At 40.3% G+C, this 20,561-nt stretch overlaps 1 protein-coding gene across 7 annotated transcripts in view; it reads left to right on the top strand.

Annotated features, from left to right (window-relative positions):
- The first annotated feature begins 4,339 nt into the window (after window positions 1-4,339).
- Window positions 4,340-20,561, top strand: part of LOC109407033 (plasma membrane ascorbate-dependent reductase CYBRD1) — a 188,007-nt gene continuing 171,785 nt past the window's right edge. Inside the window, exon 1 of one of the 7 annotated variants that reach the window (XM_062851894.1) lies at window positions 4,340-4,374. In XM_062851894.1, the coding sequence (XP_062707878.1) occupies window positions 4,355-4,374 (20 nt within the window). In that variant the 5' untranslated portion in view covers window positions 4,340-4,354. Of the gene's footprint in view, window positions 4,375-10,313; window positions 10,593-10,720; window positions 10,860-20,561 lie in introns of those variants that run through there. The other 6 variants (XM_029873167.2, XM_029873168.2, XM_062851891.1 and 3 more) reach the window with 6 other exon arrangements.

The raw sequence follows: 20,561 nt of genomic DNA, 5'->3' as shown, positions 1-20,561 counted from the left end.
CTGGAAAATGATGGAATCGACTAGTTCCATCATTTTTCTTGTCATTATTAATCCTTGCAGTACATCTAAAATGTATTACAAACATTAAAGCGGCCAGGCCTACTGTGCAGCGTTGTTATTGTTATTAAAATCAAAGAACGGGGACATCTCGTACCAACCGTTCCGTATACGAAGCATGAATATGAAATATTAACGATGGGAGTGACGTTGCTAAGAAGGTTAATGTCACTCCTTGGTCCTTGGGATCCTGGGATGGGACACAGGTATTTACCCCTTATGCCCTGGCCCTTATGCCTAGGCTTAAGCGCCTTTACTCGCTCTCTGAAACGAAAAGAAAATACTAATCCCTCCCACTATTACAGGAATACATATTTCAAAGTTGTTAAAAATTATAACATTAAAATTACAGTATCAAATGAAGTTACTCAAATATTATCACCATGTAGTTCCTTACACAAAACCAGACGATTCACAGTTCAAGGTTTTTCCATTTGATAAACTGTGATAAAACTAAGCATTCACTTAAATATCGGGACACTGTAAGATCGCCCATACCTCTACACTATCCTGGTTATCGAAATTTCGATTCTTCTTGTGAGTGAACTGGATGATCAGAAATATTGTCCAAATTTGCTTCCGGAATTGACAGCATTCATACGGGTTAAAACAGATTCCAGAATGCACAGAAACTTCTAATCATCACTTTTTTCCCTTTTGGTCTTACTGTCTTCACTGCTTGACACCAAGATACAAAACACCGCGATACGTCCAAAAACTATCCGGAATCACAACCGACGAATACTCTACATGTACCTCGTTTACCTTTATCGAAAAACGACAATCAATCTTCTTGAGGTCCACATTAACCAAGCGGCAGCTGTAGGCTAGCAAGAGCAGGAGTACGGGAACAAACACGCCCTTCCTTCTATCGTGGTGGTTTTCACGGTCAGAAGATCGAATCTTTACGCGTTGACACTTCCAACGGAGCGCGGACGTGCGGCGACACGGTACAGCTTCGGTGGATTTTCAAAAATGTTATCGTCCGAAATATTTGATAAAAAAAAACTAATATTTGAACGCAAAATAAAATGACAGTCGAAATACACGTCCAAACTCGCCCGCGGACTGCTACGATCTCCATTGGCGTATTTTTCAACAAATTGTGTATTAAAACTCCAAAAATTCGCCATGCATTCCTGTGCATTTTTCAACGCATTGGATATTTTGGCGCATTTTCCAACGCATTACATTTTCAAACGCATTTTTCAACGCATTGGAGCATTTTGTAACGCATTTTCGATTCAGTTGTTTTGGAAGTGATCCGCCCCTCGGCGCATAGCTTTTCCGATCTCCAGTTATGCGTGTTTGTTTGAGTTTTTGGTTAACGTTAAGATAGGCCGAATGAGGGGACTATGCCAACGAAGCATCCCGATACCCTATTGATGTCATGTTTTGCTTTGAATCAATGTTCATTGCTACATCCGATCGTCCTCTAATGAATGAGGATGATCCGGATGATCCTCCAATAACCTCGCCGCTCGTCCACTTGACGGAACGGATAAAACAACAATAACAACTACCTCCCCCTGACGTATACTGTGCGCAGTATGAACACCGACGAACCGACGTGACAGTGGCGATCCAAAACTGCCCCCCCCCCCCCCCCTAATTTAACGGTCGACCAGCGAAGCGAGCGATCGCTTCTGTCAAATCAGCACAGACGCGAACCGTTTCCTATATGAACACACGGGCACAGACAAACAGACGTAACACTTGCGAAATTTCCATCGACCACGCTCTTAACGATCATTTCAAATTTTCATAGTTATGGCTTTCACAACCAGAGGCGCGCGCATCGTTTTTCTATGCGTTTGACGTTTCACACTAGCGCCTTCTGTTGACGATATTGCACAACACAGTGATTCGTGAAACTTTTCCACCAGGTGATGGTAGTGTGAACTGGGCGATGGATTTCCATGAAAATCGTTCAAGGTGTTACGTCTGTTTGTCTGTGACACGGGGGTTTGGTGTCGAGCTATCAAATCATCGCGAGCCGTTATAGAGGTGGCGATAGTGTTCGGCTATTTTTCATCATGGCGTCGCGGACTACAAATTTGAATTTATTTGTTCTAGCTGTCACGTCGGTTCGTCGGTCGTATGAAAGTGTGTTTGTGTGTAAATAATCAGTCGGACATCGTCCCGTAGATGGGCGACTTCGAGCCCGAAACCGATCGACCAAAAAGGTAATTTTTAAAGTTCCTTTTAATTAGTAAGAACGATAAGTGTTGTGTTCCATCTCGTGTTCGCGTATTTTGTGATCGTGAATGTTCTTACGTTAGCACAATCAACAAATTGTTCATGTTTTGCTCACTTGAAACATCAGAATACATCTAACGACAGATGGTTGTAATGTTACATTAGAATTAAACATCATATTGATGTCGAGTGTTGCTCACTTGAAACATCAGAAAACATGTATTGCAGACTGCATCCCAAATTGGACTATCACACTTTTTTGGTACGCCTAAAAAGTGTGATAAAAGTGCACATTTGCCTCGGATCGTCTCGACGTCTTCGGTGCACTTATTCCTCCATTTACAAGGAATAAGTGCACCGAAGACCTCAACTCGATCCGACGTGGCCCTGCGTTGCAATCACACTTTGAAGGTATGTGCACACTATTGTGTCAGTCCAATTTGGGGTGCAGTCAGCAATAACGACACCAGAATGCAACGTTACATTAGAATTAAACTTCATAGCAGCATAAATACATCTAACGACAGTTGTTAGTGGTTGTTACATTAGAATCAAACATCACATTGATGTCTCACTCAATCATCACAATGGATTCAGCTAAGCTCACTAATTTGACGTTTGAGCGGTGCCATGTTTACAGAATATGAACTTGTTTCTGTAGCCACCTAAGGGTCTGTTCCAATTGGCGAATGAAATTAGTTTTTACCTAAATTTGACAGTTCAACACTTAAACTTGACAGTTCTCCCAAGGAAATAATTATCGAACTGTCAAGCTTAAGTGAAAATTTATTTTTATTATCCAATTGGAACAGACCCTAAATAACACGACGACGCACAAAATTCGAAAAAGTGAACACGTACCTACATTGTGCAACACTTTTTTCTTGTCGTTTGCTCGCGCTGTCGTCAGTTTGTATGCGCGTCATAGGGTAACCAATAATAATTTGGACCCCCATATATTTTGGACCCCCTGAGTCGTATTATCACAAATTTCACAGATTTAATGAATAGATGGAGAAAATTTTCAGAATCATTCGCTAAATTAGATTGCTCTGCACGGGCAGCAATCATTTCCGCACTGGAAATAGCATTATTTGCCATGAAATTCATTTTCATCAATCTCGTTATCCGTGTCAGTGTCGTACCATGTTTACAAAAGGAGATTGCGGTGCTGAGGATACTTGAAGATGTAAACAAAAACGTTTATCATTCTAGCGCATTAAATTCGCAAAGTTCGTCTAATCAGCCTTTGTCAATCAAGTAATTAGGATGTGATCCAGCATATTCAAGTGGCAGATTGGCAGAAAATAGTTTCAAACGGGTTTAAACACCGGGTGTCCAAAATACATACCTAAGAGGGTCCAAAATACATTGGGGTGTCCAAAACAGTGAAAACTGGTGCTTCAAAATTAAGGTATTTTCATCAAATTTTCAGCCAGAAATTACCTTGTGGGCATTTTTAACGGACAGTGGAGGCTTTAACGATTATACGAACATCATCATAGTGTGTAACACCCTCTGAATATGTATGTTTTTGACTTAAATTTTTGTCCTCTAGGGGTCTAAAATTCGACCGTTACCCTATTCCCCCGTGTAGATCCGAACTCTGGTCCAAAGCAGTTTGTGTGTGATTCGCGGTGAAGATGCCAGTCAGAGGCAAGACGTCGCCATTTCTTGTCGTTTGCTCGCGCTGTGGTCGGTTTGGGGTTTGCGTACGCGTCGTCTATTCCCGTCCCCGTCTGGGCGTGGAGTTCGAATGTTTTTGTCGGTCGGTCGGGTCGCGGACGGAAGACGACGTTTGTTGATTTTCTGGTGCCGTCGCGAAAATATTTTGTTTTATTGTGAAATTGGTGTGAAGTGTGTTTACTCAACGTGTGTTCGAACGGACCGAATTCAATCAGAACCAGTGTGTTTGCATTCCGTTGTTGTGCGATAAGTTTGGTGGCCTGAAAAAAGAAAAACAATAGTCCGGGACCACCAATTCTCGTCGGGTTTCTTTCTTTCGCCCGTGAGTGAGTGAGTTCCAGTGTTGGATACCAGCCAAACTGCGGCGAAGACGATGACGGCGGAGTTTGAGTAGCGACGACACTACACCAGGATGAATGCCAGCGATTCGAGGTAAGTCATTCAGCGGATGGGTTCCGGAATGAGAATTTTTGAGGTTATGTTTATAGTGCAAGCTTCAATGGGTTTTATACACTAAAAATACTATAAAAAATAACACGTCGGAGTAATGTGTTTTGCACTTATATTTGAGCGAATTATAAAAAACCCGTGGGTAATTTGTAATTTGTAATTTGTAATTTATTTATTTAAAAAGCGGCAGCCTGTTAGTTATTACAACTTTTGGGTTGTCGCGTGCGGAACATATTTAAGTATTGTCGGGCCGCCACCAAACCGGATTTCGCACAATCAAGTCGCGACGCGACCCAACTCGCGACGTTTTTAAATCATGTCAAAGGTAGTGCGCATCCTTCCCGTTGTTGTCAGCAACACAGCGCACTAGATGCGAAACAGCTGCGACACTTGGGGACCAAGAAAATGGCAATTTTTGATTGAATGTCAGCAAAGAATAATAATAAAAAGAATGCCCTCTCTTGTCTTTTTCTATGTAAACGTCAGGGGGAGCGACACTAGTTTTGCCAACCCAAAAAACCTCAAAAAAAGTTGAAAAAAGCCCGAAAAAGTCGCTAAAACCCGCCAAAGTTTTGCGAGTTCAGTAACGCACACTACCGCATGAAAGTTGAACTTTCATCCGCAGATAGCGCTGCGATAGTGCCCCCCCGAGCATCAGCGGAGTGGGCATTCTTGATATTCTTATTCTTTGATGTCGGTCTTGATTCCAACCGGATCGACAATACTAACTTTTAGGCATCGGTGCTAAAAAAGTAGCCTAAGAAGACGATGCCTACAAAACAACTTTTTTTTAGAAAAACCTTCATTTTTTATCCAAATGTATTTTTTTTTATTTTGCTGATAGCCTTTAATTGGGGCCGCAGCTTTTAATAGTTATTTATGTAACGAGTTTCAAAAAGTTGTTTTTTTCAGCACGAGTCGTACATTTATCCAACGAGGCTTGCCGAGTGCTGAAAAAAATGAGTTTTGCAACGAGTTCCATACAAAATGTTATGCAATGATTTTTTCATAATGCAACTCATTTGAGTTTCATAATGTTCATAATGCAACTCATTTTTTATTATGCAACTCATTTCAGTTGCATAATGAACCAGTTCGGAAAAATTGGCCATTATGATATTAAAATGAGTTAGATAAAATATAAATTATGATACTGAATTGCATAAAATATTTTTTTATACATAGTCGTAGCGAGGAAAAACGACAAAAAGGGGCTTTGCAAAGAAGGGAACCTCCTTAAAAACAGCGTTACACTATTGGTATTTCAAATGCTCCTATCTCTGCTGTTAATCCATATTTTCTTTTTCTTTCACCATTGAAAACCGCCAACATTTGCCTTGCATAAAAATATCGAATATAGTCGTAGCAAGGAGAATGGAAAATGCGGGGGGTGCCCCATTTATGCACGGTCAGAAAATTCACTCATTTTGGAGCTAAAGTGGGACCACTCCAAAATGATTAAATTGCATTTCTAGCGATAGCGCTGGCCCAAGTGCAAAAATTTCATCAGTTTAAACGTATAATTATCTTGATAATGTCAAGAATATTATACGGCTTAAGGTGATTCCATGTATCACTCCTATTTCAGCACTTCTTTTTTGATTCTTATTTCTAACAATCTAACAATCTAACGTCAACATACATCACTAAACATCTGAATCTCATGTATTTTACATCAACATACATCAGGACAACGTCTAAATTCAATGTTTTTTACATCAACATACATAAGAAAAACGTTTGAATTTCATGTTTTTTTTGCACAGCAAAAAACATTTGACAACGTCAGGTTTTGATGTTTCGGATTATATCCTTGACATCTAAAAAACGTTTGATTTCCTGATGTATACATTATGTTACCTTGCATAAACACATCTGAATCGTAATGTTTTCTAATGTTCAACATCAGAAGTACACTTGGAAGTACATCAAATCTTGATGTTGATGTATACATTGAAATATAATGTCAGGCTAATGTAAATTTTTATTCGGGTATAACACCCCTTTACTAATCTCCGTTTAAAAATATAGTATACTAGCTGTACCCGGCAAACTTTGTCTTGCCTACTGCGTTTTTTGACGTTTCAAGTTTCTTGCCTAAGTCCCCGGTTAAAATGTATGGAAAATCAGTTTTCAACAACTCTCCATTTTTTGCCTCATAAACCTTCCTTGGGTGAAAACTAACAGAACAAAACTAGAAATCCTCTACATAGAGATAAGCGGAAGTTACATATGTCGATTTGGCAACGCTGTTCATTTTGTTTACATCAGCTGCCAACACTTGCTGCAAAGCTAGATGTTCAAACTTTGTGCGTGACTTCGTAGTGGTTCAAGTTGTTTTGTTTACATTTTCTAATTATGGTAGATTTTTTTTTTAATTTTGAAAAAAATAGCGGAGCAATCGATGAAATCTGAAATTTATTGCAAAGTGTTAAGCTAAACATATCGGCAGAAATGAAGCAAGAAGCAGCAATGAAAGTTTTTTCGAGAAGTGCAGCAACAAAAGTTTCGTCATAAGCTTGAGCTTTTGAAAGCAGAATTAATTAAATTCTATCTTTTTATATATGTACCGTCAATTTCTCGATATTAAAAATAAATAATTTTAATTTATTTAGTTCGGATTGCAATACCGTTCAATCGACGCCTTCTTACAAACGATCAGCCTGTTCATTTGGCTCACACTTTGACAGTTCTTTCTGCACGATTGGCTTACAATGGCCGCCTCCGCAGATCTCTATAATGTAGGATTACCAGGCCCGGATTTAGGGGGGGGGGGGGAAGGGGGCAAGTGCCCCGGGCCCCCCGATTAGGGGGGCCTCCCAAGAATCCATAAGCACTATATATTTTGTTCAACAAACCCATAAAAATGCACATCAAAGACGATCATATTTATTGTAAGTCCTAGAGTTGTTATAATTGGATACCCTTCCAGATTGTTTATAATCTGAAATCGAAATCCATAATTTTGAAGCATTGGAACTATTTGCATTTTTTTGTATGTGCTGCAATTCTAAAGTCATAAAACTGTTTTGTCAATTTATGTTTTGAAGCAATGAAATTTTGATCTTTCGATTAAACTGAAGAACAATATTTTAATTGCTTAACAATTCAATTGTTTAGAATATGTGTGTATTTCCCAGAATTACTATAGAGCTTGCTGACGTTTATTCGCATCTCTCTTTCAAGCATGCAGGCGGGATAGGATTTGTTTTCATCGAGAAACCTTTCCTAATGACAACAAATCCTATTCCGCCTGCATGTTTGAAAGAGAAAGGTGAATAAACGTCAGCAAGCTCTATTTTAAAGCTGCTTGATTGAAGCAAATTCAGCTCTAGAGAGATTTCACAGTATTCAACAATTTATTGAGATCAGAAAAAAACTTATTTATGTTAAAATTACTGCACAAAAGTGTCTCTAAACACTAAACTAATTGCGTTAAAAGGTTAAGTTTTTCGGAGTAACGTAAACAATACTTGTACATCAGTCTGTTGATTATACGATCATATTCTGAAAACAAACTACTTAATATTCATCTGCAAAAGTTCATTGAGGACAGATGTTATCAAGGAAAATAGAAGATAATGATTTCTGGAAATTTTCCTGGAAAATTCGGGTTAGTTTTGAAAATCTAGTTTCCAGAAACATCTCAGAAAAGTGGTTTTACAAATCTGTTTCACTGTCATTTTGTTTTTTTTAGAATTCATTGTCAAAGCTGCTCTCTGGCGTACTAACTTTGTTCAATCTGAATCTCGTACTCGTAGAATATTGCAATCCTAATGAAAATTTCTCCACATTGCTAGGTGTTATAATTAACGCTCAGTTCTAGAATTTTCATAAATTGTATGAATTCGAATGAATGTTTAAAATATATGTAATACCTATCTGAATAAGATGACATTTACGCTGTAAAATTGAATGCAGTATCTTGATGTTTTAGCAAAAATATTAAAATAAATGTTCCTATTTTTTCCTTCATTTAAATAATATGTCGTCATTTTTGAGAACTGCAGTGTTTAAAGTACACTTTTTATAGGACATCGGTAGTAAGAAATATTCGGCCCGATCCTACAATAATACTATATCATTGATAATAATTCAAAATAAATTATAAAATAATAACTTGAATGAGCAAAATAGTTGTCTTAGTTTTTTCCTGAATTGCAAAAAAAAAATAAAAATATAAAAATACGAATACACAACATTGAAAACAAGAAGTTGAAAAATCTTCAAAATTTTGCTTTTGGGGGCCCATTTTATAGGGTTTGCCCCGGGCCCCCCGATGCCCAAATCCGGCACTGATACTAAACAAAACTAAGACGATCAAAATCGGACCTTCCGTTCGCAAGTTATGCGCGGTCCCACGTATGCCACTGCATTTTTATATATATATAGATTTGATTCTTGTTGACTTGGGGAGCCTCACGCCGATTCACACCGATTTCTCATCGGCGCGGCGCGGCGCGGCGGCGCACACCTCTAAACGGCACACCTCTAGGATGTTATTCTTTTCGCTTGTTGCATCAATCAATAGATAGTACACGCAGAAAAAAGCATGGTAAAATCAAAAATATTTCAGGTAAACTCAAATAAATTGTCAATTTGTTCTGTCAACAAAAATAAAACTGTTTGGAGCAAATCGAACGTCACATTTGAAGCAAATTCAATCCATTTTTGAAACAAACATGTATCTTCTGACAGGTTATGTTAGAAACAAATGTAAAAATTATTGTTTTTTTTTGTAGCAGGTCGGCCCTACGGAAATATTTGTTTTCCAATTAAATTTACAAAATCATTTCCTTCTCTAGGAAAACCCAACATCATGTAGATAACATACGCTCCCGAAATCAATGGGATTTCGTGGAAATTTTTGGTGAAACTTGCCTTTTTTGCAAGAGGAAATCTTGTTTGGTGATGCCATCGCAGGAAAATCCCACCTCCCGGTTGTACTTTCAACGCCAGCATCATGTTTAAAAAAGACATGGACAACGTCTTCAGCTTTCGGCTGTACAGACTGTTTTAAACTTAACATTAGACAACGGACAACGGAGCATGCACCAGTGGAAACGGGGAAGAAACTATTCTCACGAAAAGTTTCAACGCCCGAAGCGGGAATCGAACCCTCACCTCATAGCATGGTGCGATTATAAGCTTTGTTACCCTAACCGCATGGCTACGAGGCTCCACAACTATTAGATAACATACGTTCCCGAAAACAACGGGATTTCGTGGAGACTTTCGGTGAACCTTGCCTTTTTTGCAGGAGGAAATCTTGTTTGATGTTGCAGCTGGAACTTGTGAGTTTTGTTTATGTTCTCGACGGCGGAACGGGGGATTCCTCAAAGGATATTGTCGAAATAAATGTGTAATTGAGTTAGTTTTAAAAATAAAATTTTGAGTTTTAAACATTTTATCAGTTTACCGAATAAACATGGATATTTTTATTTCGAACGAACGAAATTTGTCTCCGTGATAGAATGGCTCTGGCGTTGGATTAGAATAGGTCGAATGCCTGCTGTAATTCCTATGTTCATACGACCTATTCAAATCGAACGCCAGAACTGTACTATCTATAGTTAAAACTAGCTAAATTTCAAACCTGTCCAAAATACATCATTTCAGTAACAAATTTTGAAAACGGCGTATAATCAATGGTGTAGCATTGATTAAACGTCGTTTTCAAAATTTGTTACTGATTTATCCTATCAGAAGTCATACATCACGCACAGTATACAACATGAATTTTTAATTTCGGGAGGGCTGTGAATCTATGAATATATGGATTTCTCGGTATCAAATATGTAATACGCCTTCTATACTTTTACTTGAAGAATAAACCACTCTTTAACACACTGTGCACGCTCTACGGAGCTTCATAGTATACCTCAACTCTCTCGCGTGTTTTCTCGCGTATCCAGTTTATACTTCTCATTCGTCGGGAAAGCACAAGGATACTGAAGAGTGAACAAAAGGGCCACACAGCATTCGATGTGCGCCTCGGAGGTAGTTAACAGCAGTGTCCATTGCTTCACGTTGATCATTCAAAATTAATTGAACCCTCCATTAGTGCGGTGTTAGTTAACTATTGATGATACCGTTGATCAGAAAATGCACCTGTTCGTGTTTTTGTGAATCGTTCATAAAAGGATAATTGAATCGAAATCGTGTGTTCTGTTGGCCATTAATAATACGGGAGATATAATGTAATGATATCTACGAATGGAGAGGATATACAGCAGGGCTGATTGACCCGCCCAAAAGTGCATCTGTGGAGATATGAAGAAATATGTGCATCCCATGATTATTTCCAATTTTCTGCTGAGCGCTGATCAGATTTACATATTTTGATAATTTGTAATTTGCGACCCATTTCGGGCCGCTCCTTCGCCAGGGTAGTGCCTTTTGCAAAATTTTCTCAGGCCAAGGGAAAACGCGCCATATACTTCACGCTGTCTCTTTTCTTCCTCTAGGTAATGCACTTTTCAATGAATGATTGCGAGAGAGCAAGGAATGGGATGCTGCGTTGTTTTTCTCACAAAGGCACCATTACGTAGGCCTATATACATTTTCGTACCAATTTCATGAATGAGCTAAAAATTGTACACAGATAGCAATACCAAGGATTTAACAAAACATATTCGATTTTTTGCGAGTGTGTGCTACAACTAGAAGATTTGAACTTGATTGTATTTGAATGCGTTCGCATTTGCAGCACGCATTCATTTCTTGTATTGTAGAGATAGCCAAGATGTGGGATTAGTTAAGGAATATTGCTGCCATGCAATCGTTTAATATAGCTGTATTTCAGATTTTTGTATGCTTTTGTTTTATTTGCTTATTTTAATTGTTATGCGTACAAAAAATGATTCTAATAATGAAGTAAAATACTAATTACGTTTTGCTGGGTAGATCCAGATACTGAATGATGCAAGTGTGTATCTTTTAGTATTTTAGGTAGGCTCAGCACCGACTAAATTCGTCGGTAGGCTCAGTGTACCAGTTATGGCTATAGTACCGTCAAGGCACCATTCACCGTGGATCTAAGAGGATTCGGGGCAAATAAGGGCTGTCATTTGAAACCAGTCTTATAAACATTGTTGGTGCCGCTTTTAATTGCCTTCATTATAGGTTAAAATTAAAGCAATATCCACAGAAGTAGAAAAATTTTCACAAAATTTGGTGATATAGTACAATTAGTAAAGGGTAGTAGGATCGCCTAATTCCGTGGTAGGTCACCATTCACCGTGGTAGTAGGGACCCATTCACCGTGTATGAGAAATTTTATTCTACTTTGTTTAAAAATGATCAAAACAACCCAGCCAAGGGAATTTTCTTCGTTTAAATTTATTTCAAGTAATAACTTGCAAGATTTTATTAGAAAAACGAATGTTCAAATTTTCGATTTTTTTCTAGATATATGGGACAATATGGGGCACGGTGAAAGGAGACCATTGATTTTTAGGGTACCCATTTACCGTGCCTTTTTGTTTCAATTAAAAAGTACGAGTAATCGTACTTTCTTGTTAAGCTCACTTCGGTAATGTAAAAATACATACCTGATATGCGAATTTAATTGCTTCTTGGTGGAATAAAAACGTTACTACATTTAGTTTATCGCTTAAATCATCTTAGCGCAGTTTTCGTTTTTTCACTATGAATACAGTGAACGAGCAGAAACCCGCTTCATGTAAACACATTTTAGTGTCAAAATGATACTTTTAAATGTTTCTAATGAGCGTTTTGACATGGTAACAATAGATTAGTGGTGTATTGGTGAAATTGAAGGGAAATTGTCATATCATTCTTTCATAATATGGAAATAATGAAAAAAATATTCGAAGGCACACGGTGAATGGAGCCCCCACGGTGAATGGCGCCTTGACGGTATCTCAAATTCGCCATTCATTTTCAACATTTGACGATACAAATCAACAAGATAAAAAATGTGAACAAAAGATCTTGTTCACAAAAGATGATTGCACTCAGCGCTCGACTAAAATTATGATAGAAATAAATCATTTTCCCTAAAATTTCGGTTTCTTGCACCTTATTTCGCCATAGTGCAGTTATAGACAAGGTTATGGCTAATCCCATGAGGAATGCATGTAAATAGCGCGAAGTGGAACTGAAATTAAAAAAAATGTGTCCATAACTGGTACAGGGTTCCTATCATTTGCACACGCCGAAATAAATAGGGTATCGCGCCACTTGGGCGGTGGCTTCTATATTCGTCTGTTTTCCACTAGAACTCAGTCAATTTTAAACCAATTGACTTGAAATGTTGTACACGGGTAGATACTATACCTATCTCACCACATTCCAAAAGTTGTGTCAATTGGTTCAAATTTGACTGAGTTATAGTGGAAAACAGACGAATATAGAAGCCACCGCCCAAGTGGCGCGATTCCCTACTAAAAGTAGCTTTGGCTCCGTTTCTACATATATTATTCCTGTAAAGTATGAAAATTAATCAATCATTTGACATATCGACAAGTCTTCGGTCTTCTTCTTATTTTAGAAGGAACAGTTTTCCTTAGGTAGTGCGATAACTAGTACAGGCACCCTATAAGCAAGTAACCACGGTACTGAAGTCTTATTGCATGCAGATATATTGCCGTATTTAAGGCAATCAATGCAAACTTATGCTTGATTTAAAGTGGAAATTGGCAATTACGCGACTGTTCTAAGATTATACCAGTAAATTCATAATTTGATTCTATGATGGGTTACAATTCGTTCCGTAGAGTATACGCCGAATAAAGCATCTTCATCAACTGGACCCTGTCCTGTGCCAATCTAGGGAAACAGGCCGTGGCCAGCTGACGCGGATTTTACGTTTTTCACGGTTTATGCGTTTCGCGCGTTTTTACTAATCAACGGCGCGGATTCCACGGATATGGTGTTGAAATGAACTTATACTAAAAAATTAGCTTGAAACTCAGCAGAAAACCAGTAACCTTAAAGTACATAATTAAGAAAGAATTAATATAAAATTTTAATAAGAGCAATGTATTTTTTTCTTGCAAGATAAGTTGCAGTGCACTGAACTCTCTGAGGGTTTTTCAGCAACCTGATGAATCTGATAGAGTTGCAAATGTCTCTTATTAAATGATTCTTAATTGCAATAAGAAATAACGTAAACTTTAGGAATAGGTTCAACTTTTAAAGATTATTCTAACTGATGTTTGGCTACGCAGTCGTTTATTGAACAAACGACGTTCTTTATTTGCCCGACGTTTTGACCATAGCTCTAATACAACATTGTATAGAACAAGATCACCGATTCGATTTAGAACACACACAATTTATTGACCATAGCTACAAATAATCCACACTTTCGTTTTTAGAAATGTGTCACATCACGAACACCGACAACACAGTTATAATAAACGAACCGACATAGACAGACTGAGTACGACATACGCAGCAGTGTTGCACGACATAAAAAGTAGAAGGGAGCGTAAGACACCGAGAAACGATTGGTGATTTGTTGTTGCATGAAGAAGAAGAAGAAGAAGCACGATGGTGTTTTGAAAAAATCCTATCCCTACAACACAGGGAAAGATTTTAAAATGCCTCTATAAAATCTAAAACAAAATCTAATTAAAAACGGTTTGATGTACGGCGTTAGACTTTGGACGGACTACATATTGAACGTATAAATTTAAAATTTTTTTCTTGATAAGGTACTTAATTTGTAGTCCGTTCAAAGTTTCTTTTGATGCATATAGTAAGGTTTTGTCTGTAACTTTCAATTTATTAGCTTGAAAATTTCAGTATCTGTATATTATCACCGTTTAAAAATTGCTCAATAGAAGACTCCTTGGAACCATACAGTTCCCTACAAATTAAACCACATAATCCCCTCAAATTCTAATTGGTTGTTGCCGGTATGCTTTACCATTGACAAGTATAGTCAATTAGCGTTTGATTGTGTACAAAACTGGTATTGATCATCCTGCCCCACCTAGGGTGCTCATTATGCCCCACCCCCAAAACGCAACTAGCGATTTTATACGTTTTCGAAAACATAATTTTTTTCAACATTCATAACTTTCTGCGGAATTTTAACGATTAGCTTTTATCAGTTAAGGTTCAAATGAGGATTGAACGTTAAAATTACACATTGGTTGCACTTGATTTACTGGATTTGGTGGCAAAATGCTTAAGCTGCTCATTATGCCCCGCCTACCCCTAGGCAGGCAGAACGACGTTTGCCGGGACAGCTAGTCAGTAATAAAAAAAATCTGGAGAAATCTGGTCTTATTTCTAGCGTTACTCGGTACTCTGACTTTTATTAATTTGTCCCCTTAATAATAAAAAGCACTTTACATTAAAACAAACAGATGCGAATTGTTATAAAACCAACTATATGGAATAAGAAAAAACTATTAGTTGATAAAAATAAACTTATATTGTAAGTTCTATATTATGCTTTTGGTTGAAAACTAAAGTGACCGGCGCACAGTGGTCCAGATTTGGAAATACGTGGCAAAAATTGCCAAATCATAAGAAGTCTGCTAGTTTTAGCCTTTTACTGAAACATTATTGAGCTCTCAAATTCATATTAATATATTTTCATTATTTGTCGATTTCTTCGAACGAATTTCGAACAAAATTGTTGTTTTTCATACAATTTGGATATACACATATCGTTATGGCGCTAATGCTTTGGCAGCTCTTGGCAGCTGCAATTCTTCTTAATCAATTCTGCATACTTAAACGAGTGTTTGATCCGAATATCTGCACGGGGAGCAGCTGGGAGCGATTTGTAAAACACTGAAGCACAGACAAACAGACGTAACACCTTGAACGATTTTCATGGAAATCCATCGCCCAGTTCACACTACCATCACCTGGTGGAAAAGTTGCACGAATCACTGTGTTGTGCAATATCGTCAACAGAAGGCGCTAGTGTGAAACGTCAAACGCATAGAAAAACCACAGACAAACAGACGTAACACTTGCAAAATTTCCATCGACCACGCTTTTAACGATCATTTTAAATTTTCATAGTTGTGGCTTTCACAACCAGAGGCGCGCGCATCGTTTTTCTATGTGTTTGATGTTTCACACTAGCGCCTTCTGTTAACGATATTGCACAACACAGTGATTCGTGCAACTTTTCCACCAGGTGATGGTAGTGTGAACTGGGCAATGGATTTCCATGAAAACCGTTGAAGGTGTTACGTCTGTTTGTCTGTGGAAAAACGATGCGCGCGCCTCTGGTTGTGAAAGCCACAACTATGAAAATTTCAAATGATCGTTAAAAGCGTGGTCGATAGAAATTTTGCAAGTGTTACGTCTGTTTGTCTGTGACCGAAGTATAAGAATTTCTCGTATATGTGATGCTAATTTTGAAGCCTTTTTCTATAGGCTAATTCGGATGACCCCCAATGGTAGAGGCGCTTGGTGATATAAACAGAAAATCGTTTGTTTACATAAAAAAATCAATTTTTTGTCGTCAAATTTTACTCATTTTTGCTCTAGAAGTTGCTATTTTCCATTTGCAATGGCTTCTAATATCATCATTCTCGATGCCCATACCGACAGACACCGGATTGGCCAGCTAACAAAAAATCCGGAAGATCGCCCGCCGGAGGCATAGCAAGAGCTCCTCAAATTAATCACACAAATTGTTCGAAAGTACCTACCGGATCTATGCGCATCTGAAAGAGAATAAAATTTTCTTTCCAAAAAGTGCTCGTTTGTTTCTTTACGATGCGGAATTTGATACGAAAAAGTGCACTTTGCCTATGCTGCGCCATGGCACTTTTTGGCGGAGTCACGTTTTTCGTAGGTTTCTCATTCCTGCCACCAGATGCGGCAGAAGAAAAGCCAATTGGGGGTCATCTGGATTAGCCTATTGCTGGTGCCTAATATAGACGAAAACTTACGAATAAACTTCTGGAAGTCATTGAATTACTTATATTATTAGACTTTTATAATTAAAATCAGCAATTTTACTATCAGCAGCTATTTAGCGCTGTAAAAAGATACAAAATCATTATTTCCAATTTATTTAAAAGATAGTCAACGCTTCTGATATTGTAGATGAATGATCGATATACTGGAATCCATTTAAGAGATGTTCAAAAATTGAGTTTCTATCAGCTTTTGTCAAAATTGGACCATTGTGCGGCGGTACGAAAATTCATTTTAAACCTACTTAGAAATGTCGCAACTCAATTTGGATTAGTGCATATTGCGCAGTTCCCACCCAACTGGACCCCTTTCGCAGTTTGTATAAGTGCGGGATCGTGAATAAAACTGCGATTTTGCATCAAATCGTTTCGGTGTCTTCTGCGCATTTATTCAGCACTTTGTAATGCATAAGTACGCAGAAGACACCGACACGATTCGATGCAAAATCGCAGTTTTATTCACGATCCCGCACTTATACTAACTGCGAAAGGGGTCCAGTGCACTAAGGGCCAGAATCGCAATCTAGCGGAACAAAATTAAATTCCCCGGCAAAAAGAAAAGAAAAACCAGTTTTATGAGTGCTACCGACCGATGCGCACGCATCTTCGCGTTTGTGTAAATCGAAATTAAAAAAAGTTATTTTACGTTTTTCTCAACCACTCCTTTCCCTCTTTTAAACATGGGGGCTCGTCCGGGATGGAGTTAAAAGAGAAATTGTCCGGTCGACGCGCGAAATTCGCGAAAAAGTACGGTTTTAGTTTGATTTGGTGAAAACGCGGAGTGAAGACAAGATGGCGGAACAAGTGGACGAATTGTGCAAAGTTTTCACCAAAGCTGGACTCGAGCGAGAGTGCGAGAAGCGTGGCCTGTCTCGCGAAGGATGTAAGAAAGAGATAGCCCAACGAGTAGCATACCACGATATGACGCTGGTTGCAAACGACGGTCGTGTTCGTGCCGACGGCGAGGCACGAGACGGCGTGCAACACAACGACGGTGGCAACGACGGGCCACATGACGATGGTGGTATTGGTGGCCGAAACGACGAAGGCGACGACTACGAAAATGACGGCAACAGTGCAGACGGCGGCGTTCACCGCAACGACGGCGGCATCGACGATGCCACCGAAGACGAGGATGACGACAATGATGATGCCATGACGGCAGCTCCGACGGCGGACACAGTTGTGTTAGTGAGAGCTCCAGCAAGTTTCTCACGGCGCTGACGAGAGACCGACGCATGTCCACTCCGAAAGACCGTGATCGTGTTACGACTGAACGGCGCCAGCCGTACTCGTTCAGAGACGTAGAGGACAGCATCGACACGTTCGGCGCCGAAGATGGACAGGACGTGAAACTGTGAATGTCGCAGTTCGAAGCGATGTCCCGCACAGCTTTGTGGAACGACGAACAGAAGCTCATCATGTGCAGGAAGAAGATGACTGGCACAGCCCGTCGATTCATGTTTGCGCAACGAGATCTCACATCGTTTGCCAAACTGAAGAGTGCCCTCATCAAAGAGTTTGCCCCTTTCATCCGTGCGAGTGACGTCCACCGCCAGCTAGCAGCGCGGAAGAGAAAGCCAAACGAAGCTATCCGTGACTATATTTACGAGATGCAACGCATTGCTCTCTCCATCGATCTCGACGAGCCGAGCATTTGCGAGTACGTCGTCGACGGCATAACCGACGATGAATTCCACCGATCGCTGTTGTACGAGGCGCAAACTATCCGTCAGCTGAAGGAGAAGCTGCTTAATTTTGAGAAGGTGCAGAAGAAGAGTGGCGCAAAGCCGAAGCCACACGAAGGCCAGAAGAAAAAGGACCAGCGTGAAAAGGAGTGCAAAAAGTCGTCGGCAAAACTTGGTTCGAAGAAGTACTGCTTCAATTGTGGTGATAGTGCTCACGTCGCGGGTGATTGCCCACAGAAGAGTGATGGGCCAAAGTGCTTTAATTGCAATTCGTTCGGACATTTGTCGCGGGACTGCACAAAGTCGGGCGAAAAAGCAAAACAGCACGACGGCGGTAAGAAGAGTGCTTCGAAAGTGAACACGATGAAAAATGCTACGAGTGGCAATCCTTCTGTGTTGATGAAAATTGGCGAACACGATGTCAGTGCGACCGTTGACACGGGAAGCGAGATTTCTCTTGTCCAAAATGATTTCTGGTTGGAGTTGGTGAAGAATGGCGCCCAGATGAAAGAATCGGACATGAAAGTGCGCGGTTACGGAGGCGATGTGAAGGCTGTGTGTGGGGAATCAGTGCTAAACATTTCGATCGAAAATGAAGTGTACGAGATCCTTGTTTACGTTGTGCCGCAGCAAGCGATCGATATGAAGATGCTGATCGGGATGGATTTTCTTCGTGTTGTTGATTATTCCATCACCCCGAACGGTGTTCAAGTCAGGAAGATCCCGGCAGTTGAACCGGAATGTGAAGCAAAGTGGATCCGCAGGATCGAAGAATACGTTGGGAAGAACGAAATTGTCGTACCATATCAGTACCGTGAAGAAGTGATGGATCTGATCAAGAGCTATGAGCCGGCTTCGTCCGTGACGGCGTCGAATACGCTGAGAATCAAACTGTGTGACAATGACGTTGTGTGCGTGAATCCGCGACGGTTGGCTCCTCTCGAGAGAGACGTCGTCAAGAAGCAAACCGACGAGTGGTTGGCGAACGGTATCATCCAGCCATCCGAGAGCGAGTACGCGAGTGCCGAAGAAAGATGGGTCGCGTCGGGTGTGCGTTGACTACCGTGAGATCAACAAGAAAATGATTCGGGACAAGTTTCCCATGCCGAATGTGGAAGAACAGATTGACAAGCTGTCCGGTGCGCGAGTGTTCACTACTTTGGATCTAGAGAATTCCTACTTCCACGTACCTGTCGACGAAGAAAGCCGAAAATACACATCGTTTGTGACAAGTGACGGACAGTTCGAATTCCTACGTGCCCCATTCGGTCTGTGTACCAGTGGGAATGCTTTCGGACGTTTTATAAACACTGCTCTGAAAGACCTAATCAGTGATGGAACGATCATTGCTTTTATCGATGACATTATCATCCCGACGGATAATGAAGAAGAAGGGATGCAAAAGTTGCGAAAAGTTTTAAGTGTGGCCGAGAAGGCGGGTTTAAGGTTCAATTGGGCAAAGTGTGTTCTACGGTCTGGCAAGCGGTTCTACGGTCTGGCAAGTTACTTCCGATAGTTTGTACCCTCTTTTGCCAACGTTGCCCGCCCACTATCAGGTATGTTAAAGAAAGATTCCAAATTCTATTTTGACGACGAAGCGATTGCCGCTTTCAATCGCATCAAGGAAATCCTTGCAAGCTACCCTGTTTTGAGGATATTCCATCAAGGCGCCGAGACCGAAGTCCATACGGATGCGAGCAAATACGCTTTGGCAGGCATTTTGATGCAACGTGCGGAAGACGACGGTAAGTTCCACCCTTGTTATTATTTCAGTCGACTGACCAGTGGCGCCGAACAGAATTACCATTCGTTCGAGCATGAAGCTTTGGCTGTAGTCGAATCAGTCAAAAAGTTCAGATGCTACCTTCTGGGCTGTAAGTTCAAGGTCGTCACCGACTGCAGAGCGTTCAAGGACACACTGACGAAGAAAAAGATGAATGGTCGTGTAGCCCGTTGGATTGTGGATTTGGCCGAGTTCGATTTCGAAGTGGAGCATCGTCCTGGAGAAAAGATGCCGCACGTCGACGCACTGTCAAGAGCGAACGTTCTGGTGCTCTCAGCTTCGGTAAGTGCGCAAATTTCTGAAGGTCAGCGGAGCGATGAGAAAGTCAAAGCGATTATGACGGCAATAGAGCGAAACGGCAACTACGACGGGTACAGTATCAGGAACGGCGTTCTTTACGAAGGTGACGGCGACAACCAACGAGTCTACGTGCCCCAAGCGATGGAGTCGGTGATAATACGAGCAGCTCACGAGAAAGGCCATTTCGGAGTAAAGAAGACGAAAGAACGAATCAACGGTGACTACTACATCCCAGGGCTGGAGGACAAGATCAAGAACTGTATCGCCACGTGTGTTCCTTGTATCATCGGCGAGAAGAAGCGCTGCACGTTGATCACATCGGACCGATGCCATCGATACGGAAGGCGTACAATTACATCTTGACGGTTATCGACGGATTCACGAAGTTTGCCTGGCTGTTCCCGATGAAATCGACAGGAGCCGAGGAAACGTTGAAGAAGCTTCGGATTATCTTCGACATTTTCGGGAATCCCCGCC

The sequence above is a fragment of the Aedes albopictus genome, chromosome 2 (genome assembly GCF_035046485.1).
Source record: "Aedes albopictus strain Foshan chromosome 2, AalbF5, whole genome shotgun sequence".
Lineage (NCBI taxonomy): Eukaryota > Metazoa > Arthropoda > Insecta > Diptera > Culicidae > Aedes > Aedes albopictus.
This window is presented reverse-complemented; position numbering and strand designations above follow the sequence as displayed.